This window comes from Plecotus auritus (assembly GCF_963455305.1).
Source record: "Plecotus auritus genome assembly, chromosome: 12".
NCBI classification, from domain to species: Eukaryota; Metazoa; Chordata; class Mammalia; order Chiroptera; family Vespertilionidae; genus Plecotus; species Plecotus auritus.
Genome location: NC_137778.1, coordinates 34,973,581 through 34,989,061, shown reverse-complemented (window position 1 = coordinate 34,989,061; position 15,481 = coordinate 34,973,581). Strand labels below are relative to the sequence as shown.

The 15,481-nt window shown below is 43.1% G+C and overlaps 1 protein-coding gene across 2 annotated transcripts in view; it reads left to right on the top strand.

The window, feature by feature from the left end:
* TTF2 (transcription termination factor 2) overlaps window positions 1-12,835 on the top strand; it is a 36,817-nt gene extending 23,982 nt beyond the window's left edge. For both annotated transcript variants that reach the window (XM_080648324.1, XM_080648325.1), the window contains exons 13-23: window positions 303-484; window positions 1,200-1,353; window positions 1,673-1,764; window positions 2,579-2,661; window positions 3,277-3,410; window positions 4,185-4,355; window positions 6,551-6,609; window positions 7,440-7,590; window positions 8,298-8,380; window positions 9,501-9,575; window positions 11,982-12,835. In XM_080648324.1, the coding sequence (XP_080504450.1) occupies window positions 303-484; window positions 1,200-1,353; window positions 1,673-1,764; window positions 2,579-2,661; window positions 3,277-3,410; window positions 4,185-4,355; window positions 6,551-6,609; window positions 7,440-7,590; window positions 8,298-8,380; window positions 9,501-9,575; window positions 11,982-12,126 (1,329 nt within the window). In that variant the 3' untranslated portion in view covers window positions 12,127-12,835. The remainder of the gene's footprint in view (window positions 1-302; window positions 485-1,199; window positions 1,354-1,672; window positions 1,765-2,578; window positions 2,662-3,276; window positions 3,411-4,184; window positions 4,356-6,550; window positions 6,610-7,439; window positions 7,591-8,297; window positions 8,381-9,500; window positions 9,576-11,981) is intronic.
* The last annotated feature ends 2,646 nt before the right edge of the window (window positions 12,836-15,481 follow it).

Genomic DNA, 15,481 nt, shown 5'->3' with positions numbered 1-15,481 from the left:
TGACCCATAGCCATTGCTCAAAAGTGGATTGAAAGAGTAAATGAAAACTCATATTAGAAAACATTTTATTCTTAAGCATCTTGAGCTCCAGGACTGGGGCTCTCAAGTGACTTGTTTTTTGGATCCATTGAGAGTTTCCGCTCTTGGTTTCTTAAGCTTAATGCTTATTTCAGTGTACCTCAAACCTGAAGGTCAGAGCGGGTCTTCAGGGGAGGACCCACTTGTTTGTTACCTCCCCTATCTTCTTGAAGACATACACCTTTTCCCATACTGTCGTTGGGTTTCACTGGTGTGTCTTCCAGGGTATCTCAACACCTTTGCTTCGCATAGTCTGGGCCCGAATCATCCTGGATGAGGCTCACAATGTCAAGAACCCCCGCGTGCAGACTTCCATAGCTGTGTGTAAGCTGCAGGCTCGTGCCCGTTGGGCTGTCACTGGAACCCCCATTCAGAACAACCTGTTGGACATGTATTCACTGCTGAAGTGAGTAAACTCTTTGGGATTATGTAAATGTGAACCCTGTCAGTAACCTTCCTAATTATTTCGTATCTCACGGTAAAGCTCTGGTGTATGCCAGGTTATCTCATGTAGCAGATGGCAAGCCTCTCAACCTTTAAAGGGTAAAAGAGTTAATATTTATGAGAAAAATAATCAGTTGATTGACTGGCTGATATGGGACTTTGATTACATTCAGCCACTGTATATGGAAAAATATAAAACAGATTAAATTAAAGGAAAAAAAAAATCACCTTTTTCAGTCCAGTGAATGTTTTGGGCTATTTCTGCTTTAAAACATATGACCTGGGGTCAGGACTACAATTTATTTGAAGCAAACAGAAAAGAATGCTGATTTTAAAATACTTGCTTTTATTGAAGTCAGCCTGTAAGAGGATATGGAATTTCTTTGCTAGCCTTTTAAGCTTTAGGAATAAATTCTAGCTATTGGTTATATGTCCTGTTGTGATGATACAGACAGTGTGTTAATGGGAAAGTTCACAGTTTTATAATGTGGTTTTCGTTGTTGACCTAGGTCCTTTTGATCTGTCTAGCAGAGCTTTACTATGACATTCACTTTTAAAAATGATGGGATGGTAGATGTAACAAAATCTGATTTGTTTTTCATCTGATGACTTTCTTTGAACCTTTACTCTATCCTCCCATACTTTTCCTTCTTTCTATGTCCTTCCCAACAAAAAAGATTTCTCCGTTGTTCTCCATTTGATGAATTCAATCTGTGGAGGAGCCAGGTTGACAATGGTACAAAGAAAGGAGGTGAACGGTTAAGTATTTTAACCAGGAGCCTTTTGCTACGGAGAACAAAAAACCAGCTGGACTCCACCGGCAAGCCCTTGGTAATCTCATTTATGTGTGTTCCAGGGGGAGGCCAGGGAAGGATGGGGACCATGTCCTTGTCTTGGGTTGAACAGCCACCTGCTTTGCTTCGGGAGCCTCTGAATCCCACTTTCCAGGGCAGAGCCCTGGGTTGCTGTCCTGCACCTGTGTCACGGCAGCCCTGCTGTGCTGTGGGTTAGGCAGCCCTACTTTTAGGGAAGGTTGGAGGCTGCTGTCCAGCCTTGACTAGATTTCCAGTGTCAGCTCTGGGAATTTACTCTAATATTCGGTTAATTTCTGTAACTTCATCCCAGCGGCTTTTTCCTTTTACTTTCTCAGGTGGTGCTGCCCCAGCGTAAATTTCAGTTGCACCGTTTAAAGCTTTCTGAAGAGGAAGAGACTGTTTATAGTGTCCTTTTTGCAAGATCAAGGTGGGTGCCATGAAGAAGCACCTTCTCACATGTACCGTTGCTTTTCTGTCCTTGGCTTGGCAGTGAGTTGAGGGTCAAGTCTTCTCAAACTGTATTTATGGTATTATTGATAAGACAGATATCTCTGTTCCTTTTTTATAATCTCCCTGTCTTGCTCCTTACCCCCTCCCCAGCTCACCTTTGTCTCACTAACATTGAAGGCTTTTGAAGCTGCTCTTCATTGGCTTCCTTGCATGGAAGTGCTAGGGTATGGTCACTGCACCAGGTCATCTGGTCCTCGTGGGGCCATGTTGGGAAATTATCTTTTTTACCTTTGACCTGTGACCCAGCATCTCATTGGAACTTAAAAACAAAAAACTGCTCCGTAATCTTTGTCATCTGGTCTTTGCACTTTCTGTAAAACCCTTCTCCTTCCCTGAATTCAGATTTACTCCCCCACTACCTCTCACTTCCAGCATAAATGTGTCTTTTTCTCTTTGTATACCTCATATTTATTAATATTCATCAATAAATAATATTAACAAAATATACTAATTAATAATATCAACATGTCAGTGTATTACATATTAATATTTAATATTCTAACATTTTGCATTGATATTTATTAATTATTTAAAAATGATTTGGGGGGTTTTCAATAGTTATTTTTCATTGCCTGTGGGTCAATGCTTGCTATGAGCCTGACATCATTTAACAAGTTCACCTTTATAGTTTTTCAAGGTGCTACTGCAAGCACAGTTAAGCAGTGGCCATTGTAAACCTATTTAGTTGTAGTGAACATTTTATGTGCATTTTCTTTTTTGATCTGAGGCAGATCAGCTCTACAATCCTATCTAAAAAGGCAGGAAAGTGGGGATAAGCAATCTGGACGAAGCCCTGATAATCCATTCAGTAGAGGTAAGCAGTGGGGCACTCATACATAACTAATGACAATGTGCAGTCAGATTCATAAAATTACAGCAGGGAGGTTGTGGATTCTTGGTATCAGAGATTTGACCTTAGCTGGGAACCTCAAACCACAGTGTATATACTGATCTATAAGAATCAGTTCTGGTGACCTAAGCTTTTTTTTTGTTTTTAATATATTTTTATTGATTTCAGAGAGGAAGGGAGAGGGATAGAGAGCTAGAAACATCAATGATGAAAGAGAATCATTGATTGGCTGCCTCCTGCACGCCCCCTACTGGGGATCGAGCCTGTAACCCGGGCATGTGCCCTTGACTGGAATCGAACCCGGGATCCTTGAGTCTGCAGGTTGACACTCTATCCACTGAGCCAAACCAGCTAGGGCCCTAAGCTTTTTAAAAAATATTTTCAAACTGACCTATTAAGTATAAGTAGGTCAATAAAGAAAACTGCATTTCATTTGGCTTATTTGGTAGAAGTGTTATAACTATATCATGGAGCCTCAGATCAAAGAAATTTAAAATAGCATTTTTTAGTTCTTGATTCATCCTCATACCTCTGTTTTAAACCCTTACTGTTTCCTGTGGTTTGTTTTCCTTCCTGAAGTGGCACAGGAGTTTGGGTCCAGTGGGCCTGGACACTCTGTGGCCACAGACTCGCAGGGATCCAGCACCGTCCACATATTGTCACAGTTGTTGAGACTCCGCCAGTGTTGCTGTCATCTCTCTTTGCTAAAGTCGGTAAGAAAAGCCTTTAGCTTCGTGCCCAGAAGGGCTGCCAGGAAATTCCTGTCTTTCTGCATCTGGTACCTAGTCTGCTGGACCAAGGAAAATGGGGTTTGGGTGTGTCTTTGGTGTTTGGTGGGGCAGAAAAGAGGGTGCTTGTTTATTTTACTTTGTTTTACATTAATTTTTATTGATCTTGATAATTCCCATGGTGTTGAGAACAGTTCTTATTGTTTGTTTTGTTTTAAATAAGCTTTTTATAAAGAATGGGAAATAGCATTTTATTAAGAAGGAAACCATTTATGAATACTTTGGCATTTTAGGATATCATAAAGCTAATTTAGTTCCTTTTTTTCTGCCTTTAGGCAGTAGGACTTTTAAGTCTAGTTATGAAAACTCAAGTATTTATACAATTGGAAAAGTTGCCTTTATGTTTGAGAGAGGTACATCCATAATTAAGAGGAGTATTTTATTCTTTTGAGGAGTAGTTGTAATGTATCTTGATTAACAGTAGCTTAATTTACTGTACTATCCCAGCTGGGGAAAAAGAATGATCATGTGATCTGTCTGGCAAGTCACTAAAAAATTCCATCATTTGATTTATCTTTAATCTGGTGAAAAAAACTTGCAAAATTACATTTTTAATCGTGGTTTCTCTGAGGAGCTACTGATGATCAATGAGAAGACATTTGGCTGTGTGGAGTGTTAACAGTCAGCACTGCATTGGCAAGTGCTGTGGCTTGCTGCCTCAGTGCCCACCTGCTCCCGTCCCATCTGTCTCCTGCTCAGGCCCTGGATCCGACAGAACTGAAGAGTGAAGGCCTGCTCCTTTCCCTGGAGGATCAGCTCAGCGCGCTGACCTTGTCCGAACTCCAGAACTCAGAGCCGTCTGCCACTGTTTCCCTGAATGGCGAGTGCTTCAAGGTGGAGCTCTTTGAAGACATGAGAGAGAGCACCAAGGTACTTTGTCACCTCTATTCTGGTGGACAGAGTTGGACTCCTCACACATTTGTCCAAGGGGGTACAGTCCTTTGATGGCAGAGCTAGAACTGTTCGATTTTAGCTGCTTAAATTCTCCCTCCAGTCTTAAATTCTAATTTTATTTCACAAATAAAACTAAAGTTAGATAGTGGGCCAGCCCAGGCATGAAGGCAGCTTTTGGTCATGGATTACTGGGAAAGGAGCCGATCAGGTTTATGCAGGGACAGGGCCACAGTGAGCGAGCAATTTGTTTGGGGAAAGCTTTAAAGGGAAACAACAAAAGCTGGACCCTAGAGGCTGTGTAATACATCTGAGTGTCAATGGCTCTGACTTGTTGAAAGGCTTCCATCTGCACTAGTGTTTCCCACACAGCCTCCTATCTCCATCAGTCATTCTGTTCTGCTCATTAGAGCTCTTTAAGGTGGGGAGCCCGTTAGAGGAAGGCTGAGACGCGCTGCAACTTGAGCCCTGCCTTTCATCTCACGCCCACTGCCTCAACCTCTTTCTTCAAAGGCTTCTTTAAAAAGTAACTAGAAAGGCGGTCACTGCCAAGGGAATGGTGTTACTTAAGAATATTTTTAATTAAAACTTTAAAATATTTATCTAGGTCTTTACCACTAATAACTGAGAGAGACATAAGAGCGCCATATATGGCCAGACTTCCTGTCCTGGCACCTTCAGAGTTTGTGATTGGGTTAAAACTTACATTCCTAATAATTCGTGTTCCTTGTCTAATACTCAGGTGATGTTTATTCACAAGGCTTCTTAGCATAGCCCATTAGCGGTAGCTCACAACACTGAGGTTGCTTTTTGAAGGGAAGGGAGTTTTCTCTGGTAACATAAACCTGAGCTCAGGCAGAATGTCACTGGGATTTGACCTCAGCACATGGACCATGAATCCTGCTCTCACAACACTTTTCTCAAAATACTCGTGGCCATTCTTTTCACATGGCAATCAGAGCACTTTCTAGAACCTCGAGTTGCCAAGATACCACACACTTCACGTACCTGCTTTTTTTCTTCCTGCTGATTCAAAATGTTACGGTCCTGTGACTCACTTCCTGCCTGGCATCAGCACGTTTTCAAATTGGGAAGCATCTGCACGCGGGCCTCTACAGGTCCTGCTATAACCATAGAGTAAGTGTAGGGGCTGAGTGCCCCTCACAATTCATCTGGCTCAGCCCATGTTTTTACTGTTGTGGAATCTGAACTCTTAACTGGGAGTTCCAAAGTAATACAGTCATGTGGCGGCAGAGTCAGGATTTTCTTCATCTCCTGGTTCCTGGTCTAATTTTCTTCCTCCTCCACCTTTCTGTGGATGACCTCTAGGGCCCTTCAGAGGCTTTTGCAAGGTCATTCACATCAGCAGTCAGGAGGAATGAACTGAGCTGCTGTCCAAAGTCCTGCCCATGTGTTCTTATTGACTCATCCCCTGGACTCAAATTTGACAAATAACCAGAGAGCTTGTTTGGACGCTTTAGCAAGTGTTTCTCAGTCTGGACACATCCTCTCCTTCAACAACATTTGGAGCAGGCCTTCACTTGGGGAAAGCCTTTTTACCTTCTTCCCCAAATGTTAGAATGGTACCTTCTCTGGTCTAGTAATGTGCTAGGGGTACAGAAATGAACCAGACATATGCTGGCTCTGCCTCCTTGGAGCATCTCAAGGTATGGAAGCAAGAGATGATTAAATGAGCAATTAATATATAGCATGAAGAAGATCTTGGTAATAGAAACAAAATGTGCTGTGGTAGCACGTAGGCAGTAGGCAGCTGACCCATACTTTGGGCATTAGGGAGGACCTTCAAGAAGAAGTGACATTAAGCTGACGGGGAAGAATGGACAAAGGTGAGACAAAGCATGGCTTGGTGAAGGAAGACTATAGAGTGTCGTTTGAGGAGGGCATAGTGAGAGATGAAGCTGGAGATGGAAGCAGAGGCCAGAGCAGCCAGGATCTGTGTACAGAGCTTGGGCTTTATCCTCAGAGGGGAGCCACTCAAGGCGCTTGAGCCAGGAAGGGAAGTGACACACTGACATTTTGGAAATAGCTGTCTGGCTGCAGAGACGAGAGTGGAGTAGAGAGTAGAGAGGGTAAACCAGGAACCACTCAGTAATTCAGAAGAGGGACAATGAGAAGAGTTCTTATGCTGCATATGTTAATGTAACCTTTTCCAGGTTTCATCTCTGTTGGCAGAATTGGAGGCAATCCGAAGAAATCCAGGGTCTCAAAAGAGGTAAATGTGTTGTCTCATTATCCAGGTATTTCTTGTAATTAAGCAAGAAAATTTGGTATTGCTGATAGTTACAAATCTTAGTGTTTTATATCAAGGATCTTGAGTCATGCTCAGCAGAAAGCACTGACGTTATAGCCCAACTTCCCTCTGATTTCTAGTTAAAGTATTTGTGGCACTGATTAGAAAGGAAGTCCCTGGAGGATCAGAGAAAGCTAAGCCTCCGAGAAGTGTTTAAAAGTAGAGCAGTATCTAAAGAAAATCAGGGTAACAGATGCAAAAGGGAGGGAGAACTTCGTGAGCAGGCCGGGAGTCCATTTGCTATTTGTTTCAACTTATGTGTATGTTATAAATCTGCATTTGTATATGTGAAATATTTTTATCTAAAAACTTTAAACTCTAATTAAAATAGCATGGAGGGGTTGGGTGAGGGGAGTAGAGAAGTCCTAGCAGCTTGTTATTATGACTGGTGACAGGTCCCTCTCTGTAGGACCACAGAGCTCCTCTGGGTGAGCACTCGACCCCCAAATAGGAGGAGGCTGCAGTGCTTACCTGAGTTTAGTCACCACTGTATGCTCACTTCATTCAGTGCCAGATAGATTGTAGGCTGGATCTGGAAACAACTTGGAGCATTATAATCTTTTTTACAATGTCAAAGTTTATCTATTTATCCACATATAATCTTAAAATGTGACCTAAGCATGTGCCTTTCCCCTGTAGGTAACAGAAGGCCTTTTCTCACCACATGACAACTGAATCTTAAGACTCGCAGGGGCATGACAGGCTGCAGATGAGTTTAATCTGTTTGGGGGTTGTTTTATCCTTTCTTCCAGTGTCATTGTCTCTCAGTGGACCAGCATGCTGAAGGTTGTAGCCTTGCACCTGAGGAGGCACAAACTGACCTATGCCACCATCGATGGCTCTGTCAGCCCCAAACAGAGAATGGACTTGGTAGAGGCATTTAACAGCTCCAGGGGCCCCGAGGTATGAGCTGGTCACATCAGAGTTATAGAATTAGGAGCAAATTTTTCTCAGTTATACAGAGAATTCTACTGTAGCAGCTCAATTTAAATATATTCATAGCTTTGATCCCTCCAGGTCTTTTAAATTTATTAGACATTTATGGGGTACATATCAAAGTATGCAGATACTCTAAAGAGAATAAAATATGAGGGCTAAAAGGAGAGGGAGAGCAGAACTGGGTAGGATCAAGAGATCTTTGTGGAGGAGGCAAGTCTTAAAGAATGGGTAGGATTTGGAGAAGAAATATGGGGGGAAGTGGAAGAACGAGGCATCTGATGATGGATAATAAGACTTTGGAAAGCATTCGTGAGTGACAGGAGGATCATAAAGATGCTGAGGGTGGGGGTACAGAGACTGATGGGATAGACAGAATCTGGTTAAAGGAAAGTGTATTGAGCTAGCCACCCCGTCCTCTAGAGTGCAGTATTTGTATATTTTGTATTTGTATATTTTGGCAGGCACACAATGTTTTGAGATTCACTCACCAAAAAACTGTGAAATGAGAATTTTCTTAAAGGTGGGGCATTTCAGAGTTTCAAAATAGTGCATTTATGGCAGCAGAAGGAAATTTGATAGGAACTCGGTGCTGCTCTGTACTGATGTTGGGCTTGAACCTGGGACAGAGGAGAGTGTATTATATGGAGTTACTGATGTGCTTTCTTTGGTAGGTCATGCTGATCTCTCTTTTGGCTGGAGGTGTTGGTCTAAACCTGATTGGAGGAAACCACCTTTTTCTTCTGGATATGCACTGGTAACAACAATTCTGGATTTTTCTTGAGTTTCACAGCCGATCAGGGGACCAGCAGGCTGGAGGGGCAGCAGGGCCTGCCTTCTTTGTTGACTGCTCTGTCTGTGTTAGGGAGATGCTGCTGCACACGTGTGTGGAGATGCAGATCTAAACAGGGCGCAGGGCTAGTGGACAGCCCTGAATTCCTGACCAGCAAGGCCTCACATGCTACTGAAAATAGTCCATTCACTTTATTGTTATTCTAACGTCTGTTTCCATGGAAACTGGGAGCAGGGCTTTTCCTATCACTAAGACCTAAAACCTACATCCCTCAGTTCTGCCTCTTCAAAATACTGTATTTCAGACATAGGTGTTTACCCTGGAAAAGAGGGAGCAGCATTACTCTAAAAGGAAAAGGGGGAGGGATTTTCTAATTATGTTAGGACTACTATTAACATGTCACCCTTGGCCTCTCATGTAGTGTCAGCAACAGGAGCATAATAGCACCTTTCCTGGAAATAAGATAAATGGGTAGTGTGTTGTCAGGAGAAACTGTCATAATTAGTCCCAGCTTTTGGTTTTCCAGTTATGCCAGCCAGGGATTGCTGCATGTGGGTCTAATTCTCTGGCAGTTGAATCACAGAATATGAAAGTTGAGAAAGGTATTCAGCTCTCATGTTTCCAGGTGGCAGCCAGGAATGTAGAGGGTTGAAGTTAGTTTACTTGCCCAGGGTCCCCCAGCTAGTTAGTGACCAAATTTGAATGTTGGTTCCACCTCTGTTACTGTTTGAACTGATAATGCTGAGTCACTATTAGCAGTGACCCCAGTTTCTCATTAGAGGGCAGGAAATATGTGACACTAAACTGTCTGCAGCCAGTATGGCCAGGACAGGGATCTGCAAACTTTTTCTGTATATAGTTTAGGCCAGATAGTAATTATTTTAGGCTTTGAAGGCTGCATAGGTCACTGTTGCCTCTTCTTCATTGTGGGATTTTGCTTATTTTACAACCCTTTAAAGCTGTAACAACCATTTTTAGCTAAAGAGCCATACCAAAGATAGGCTGTGGGCTGGATTTGCCTATGGAGTTGGCTGCCCCTGGCCTAGAATGTCTGTGCCTTTGAGCTTTACCTCTTTTCTTCCAGGAACCCCTCACTTGAAGATCAAGCTTGTGACCGAATTTATCGAGTAGGACAGCAGAAAGATGTTGTCATACACAGGTAAGTAAGGGTCTCCCAAGACCTAGGACCCTCCCCAAGTTCTGCTTTCGTGCCAGTCTTTCTTGGGTAGTATTTTAATAGAATGTAAAGTATTTAGTGATCGTTTTTCTAATGATGCTCCTGAGGCACATCCCCCTTAGACTCGCAGTCAGGAAGGGAACACAGGCATTGGAGGATGACCTTGGAATTGGCCTCTGCAAAAGAAGAGCAAGCTGTCTATAGTAGTGAGCCTTAGCTCAGTCAGGGCAGCCCATGAAACGACCCTCTCCCTCCCTCCCTCTCTTGCTTACAACTTTTATTTTGACATAATTTCAGACATATAAAAAAATGTAAGAATTCTTACAAGAATAATACTAAAAAAAAATCCTGTGTGTGTGTGCATACACGTGTGTGTGTATGTGTACATGCAAACTTTTTTCTGCACCATTTCAGAGTAAGTTGCAGGCATGATGCTTATTTATCCCTAACTACTTTAGTGTGCATTTCCTATAAATAAAGACATTCCTTACATAACCACGATAAAATGGTCAAAATCAGGCTGTTAACAATGTACTACTGAAATAATACCTGAGCTATGGACTTTATTCTGTTTTGCCACTTGTTTCAATGATGTCTTCTCTGCAAAAGAAAATCCTAGGTTAGCATTCTGTTGTCATGACTCTTCTCTCCTTTTATGTGGAACAATATGTCAGTCTTTTTTTATGTTTGAAGAATACAAGCCAGTAAACTTGTAGAATAGTCCTCTGCTCGGGACCCACTTCTCTTTAAAAACAATAAAACCTGCCTTGATGCTACAGTCCTCTAGCTATGGACCTCTGTTTCTCCTCCTGTTTCAGGGCCACGTTTCCTGGAGAATTAGAAATCACTGACTGTCTTTACTTGCTTACCTTCCATTCATTCCTTAGTCTTTACCAACTGACTTTCACCCCATTGTTCCATTGAAATTACTCTTGCTAAGGGCACCAATAAATTCCAAAATTTGCCAACTACAGCGATTATGTTAGCTTTCCTGTCTTGAGCTCTCTTCTCACTCTGGATGCACCTCCCCTAAAAATCCTGTCTACTCCAGTAACTCCCACATCTGTATCTTCAGTTCCAAGATCCCCTCAACTCCAGACCCTGCTCAGTATCTGAATCTGACTGCCCAGATACCCACCCATTACTCATTCACTCATGTATTCATCTCATTCAACTCATAAAACTCATACCTATTGAGCACTCACTATGTAGTAAGTACTGTTACACATTCCAGGGACTCAAAATCTCCCAAACTGAAATTGTTTCTTCCTACCGCCTCATAGCCATTTATTCTCCGAATTCCTTGTCTTTGTGAAGACTATCACTGTTTAATCATGGAGCCAGAAACTAGGCTTCCCGTCATTCTCACTTTCATCTACCAAGCCCATTAATTTTATTCTCTAAAATGTTTCTTATAACCATCCCCTCCTTCCCAGCCCACTGCCCTTCCCTCTTTCAGATCTGAATTTCTTAGCATGACATGCAGAGCTACTCATGATCAGGCCCACCAGCCTCTTGAGCTTCTGCCGTTACAGCGCAGCGCAGTAGAGTCCTTTTGACCTTGGCCCTGGCCAGACTGGATGACTTGATCTTCCCCCCACATGCCATGTTCTACAACTCAGCCATGGTTTTACATATGTTCCCATTTCGAGGGATGCCCTCCCCGCTTCCATCTGGCCAGCCCTTGCTCACCCTCCAGGCCATACATTAAGAGTTAACTCTTCGGTGGAGCCTACCTCAGTACTCCAGACAGATGTCCTCTTGCTCCTTTAGCACACGGGGCATGCTTCCATCGTAGCACTTTCTGGGTGGTATTATTGTTTATTTTAATCTCTTTCTTTTGGGTTCTCTTTGAGAGCAAGACTTATGTTAATCTCTCTATACCTACACTTAGTGTAGTACGTGGCATACTAGTATAGTGAATGCTTAATCAGAAATGGTTGAGTGATTGAATGACAACAGTGGCGTTTCCTCAGTTTGTAAAACCTGTTACAATGTGAATTAGCCCCAAAATCAGATACTCTGTTTGAACCAGCACGCATGCCTAGCAGAAACTTCCTTTCCATCTTATCAAGACGGAGCTGTTGGTGTGAAAGCTGGCTCTCTGTGCTTTAATGGATAGGGATATCTTTTGCTCATGTTGGCATTTCTCCATTACCTTGCTTCAGAAAGAAATAAAAAAGTCAATTTGAGTCACATCATTTTAAATGGACATATATTTAGTCAGGGTTGTCTGGGTTGCCTAAACTTAAGAGTTCTTAACCAAACGTAAGAAAGCTTAAATAAAGGAAGAAACCTTATTTAAAAACTAAAGCATAATTAGAAGTTTGAAGATGTTATTAGATACGCTACCTTGGATTTCTAATTGTTCGCTTGTCTGTGTTTTAGATTTGTTTGTGAGGAAACAGTGGAAGAGAAGATCTTGCAGCTCCAAGAGAAAAAGAAAGATTTGGCCAAACAGGTTCTATCAGGATCTGGAGAATCTGTCACCAAGCTGACCTTGGCTGACCTCAAAGTCCTTTTTGGCATCTAACTTCCTTCGTAGAGCTCAAAAGGGTGCCACTGTTGGTGTGTATTAGGATCTGGGAGAACGGCCTAACCCTGGTCCCTTGGGCTCTCCTTGCTTTCCATTTCACCATCGCGCCTTCTGCCCCCTCAAGTGAGGCATACTCTAACCCCCAGAACTGAGTGAGTGACACAAACTGATAAATGGCTTCAGATGAAAGAAAATGTCTTAGCGCTGGATAATTTTGGAAAACAACTCTGGGAGGGTTGTGCGTAAGCTTCAGGAAAAGCTCTGTTGCCTTTCTCTTCTCAGCTGATGGGGACCTTGTGTTATTGCCTTTCTAACATCCCTTCTTTCTCCTGCCCATGAGGCTGCTCCTATAACCTTCTCTATGGGCCAAGCAGAGAGTGGATGGACCTTACGCCACTCCTCTGCATGGTCTCACCTCCAGGCCCTCCTCCCTCTCAGGGTAAGATCAAAGAGGTGCCCTATACATCATTTTGTATTGCTATCCTATCATGTACTATTTGTGTCATAATTTAGTATTTTTATCATTTTTATAGTATTTGTATTTTGACAAATCTACAGTATTCATAGTATTTAGTATTGTTGTGTTACTTAGTCTTTGTACCATTGTATCATTTAGCATTGGTATAATCTAATGTGTTTGACAATGTAACAGAGATAATGCTGTGCTCATTAAACCGCATTTTTTTCCCTCCTGGGTACCCAGAGAGACTACATTTCCCAGTCTTTACTGCAGTTACATGGGTCATATTACTGAGTTCTCACCCCAGGAATGAGGACAGAAGTGATGTAAGTCATTTTTTTATCTTTCCTCTAAAACTTTGCAAGTGATTCTTCAGGCTGTTTCTTCCCTTACCAGCCCACTGGATGCAGAGGACCCGATGGAAGACTACAAGGCCCCAGAGAATTGCAAAGCCTCTAGATAGAGATTCGTACCCTGGTTGTTGGCCATGGACCCTTTTGATTCCTGAGTGACTGGGACAAAAGCCTTCCCCATATGTGCCTCCCTTCTTACCCCAGCTCACCCACATTGGACTGTGACATGGTTTTTTAAGGCATAGAGATTTTAGGGTTGTTTATATAAGAGTTAGTACCCTAATACAAACCCTTTAGACTTCTATACTTTGGGAAACTAGTCAGATTTCCTTCTTCCCATTAGCAGCTGTTTCCAGAACTCTTACTGTGCTAATGGTGCTGGAAAGAATTGTAGTTTTCCCTAGACAGACCACTACCCTCCTTTGAGTTGGGAATAGAAAACGAATCCTCTGTTAACCCAGTCGTGGTCTGGACAGGGGCATTGGAACCTGTTTAAGCAAAAATGCCTTTCTAGGACAAGGCCTAAGGCCTACAAAGGAAAGGATAGTATGGCCGGGGAGGAAGAGTTCGGTTTAGAACTTAGACTTAACTCCAGTCCCAGGTTCACCTTGGCTGGGGTGTAACCTTGAAAAGAATCCTTCACTTCTCTACACTTTGGTTTCCACATTTGTTTTTTTTTTTTTTTAAATATATATATTTTTAAATATATATATATATTTAAAAATCAATAGATTTTTACAGACAGGAAGGGAGAGGGATAGAAAGTTAGAAACATCGATGAGAGAGAAACATCAATCAGCTGCCTCCTGCACACCCCCTACTGGGGACGTGCCGCAACCAAGGTACATGCCCTTGACTGGAATCGAACCTGGGACCCTTCAGTCCGCAGGCCGACGCTCTATCCACTGAGCCAAACCAGCTAGGGCTGGTTTCCACATTTGTAAGGTGGGTATTGTTTTCAGAACTCAACAGCTACAGTGCGGTCGCTGATAAAATCAGGAAACGAGAGACGTAAGATTACCCTCCCGGAGTTGTGCTATAAGATCAGCACACCAGGGCAAAGATAAGTGTCACCTGAGCAGCAGTGGCTCCCAGGCCAGCAAGAACGTATGAACCCTGCCTCTGCCCCTTGCTGATTGTCTGATAATAGGCTGGTTACAGATTCCTTGCACATCTCCATTCTGTTATCTATAAGATACCTAGGTTAGCATATAGCTCAGTGTGCTCCACTGGGAATTCACTAACAAATACCCCTGCTATAACCCGTTTGACTAGATAGACAGTGGGTCGTCATCAGAAAGCACGTTGATGAACATAGTCGGTGTTTGTTCCAAGCACTGGTTAGGACAGAGGAGATGTTAACTTGGAAGTCCAAGTATTCTTGCTTTTGGTCTGGAGAGGGATGGAGGGATTATAGCCGACAGTATTCGGAGTCCATGGACAAATGTAATCTGCTGTAGGATTCCTTCTGGCATCATAAACAGTTCCTCTAGTGTTCCTTGTTCTGATGCTAAGCTAGCAAAGCCACCTAACTATGTTGTGGGCAGGTGTTTCTGTAACAGTGAGATGCTGTTGACTTGATGTGTATGCAGTAAAAGTTGGAACCACTGTCCTGGTGGCGTGAAATATACTACACATACACCCTTAAATCCTAGCCCAGGGGTGAAAATTTCTCATGGATTAATGAACATAAGTGGCATTCTGGCGACTCTCTCGGGCTCGCATTCATTTTAGTTACCGTGAGTCAGTTTTTAAGCATAACAAGGTGGGTCTTTGCCCCTTCCAGCAGTGGGCCACATCCCACAGTGTAGTGGTCTCATCGAGGTGCTGCCCTCTGAGTCCTGGCAGTGCCAGGCAGCCTCCCTCTCTGACACCACAACTGCCGGGTCTTGTTCCACCTGCCTGCCCACTTCAGCAGACTTGGGCAAGGATGAAATAAGGTGATAGGAGCTTTGTAAACTGTGGCATGCCATACAAACGCCAGTGTTCACCGCTTTGGGATCAGACCTGGGAATATGAGAATCCAGCTGCAGCATGGGTGCGGCTGAAAGAGCCAGATGGTGAACATCTGTCACCAAAGCACAACCCTGCTGAGCACCAGTTTACACGGTATATCCAATGGGACAAAACTGCCTCATGGAAGGTTTATAGTTTGACTTCTCTAGCAGAGTTGATCAAAAAAGGGCATTCATTGTGCTGGCCATGGCTGGATGGAACCCTGGCCCTTTAAAAACCCGCCAAGGTTTTTAAACCTTGCATGCAGTCATCAGGAACACCAGTGGGTGGAATGATATCTTTGTGGGACACGACCCATTTCTCTAGCAGTGGTGACGTAGAATGACTATTAGGAGCGCTGGGTGGCTCCCTCTCTGATGGTCTGTGTTGCCCAGTGAAGTGGCTGTTAGCAGGCCTCAGGTGAAGCCAGATTCACCTGCACTAATGGGAGGACCATGGCGATGCCAGTGCTCAGTGTGGCCTTTCGGGTTGTCTGAAGTCTTGCTGTCTACCATAATGTCTGGAGAGAATTGGGTTTATAAAG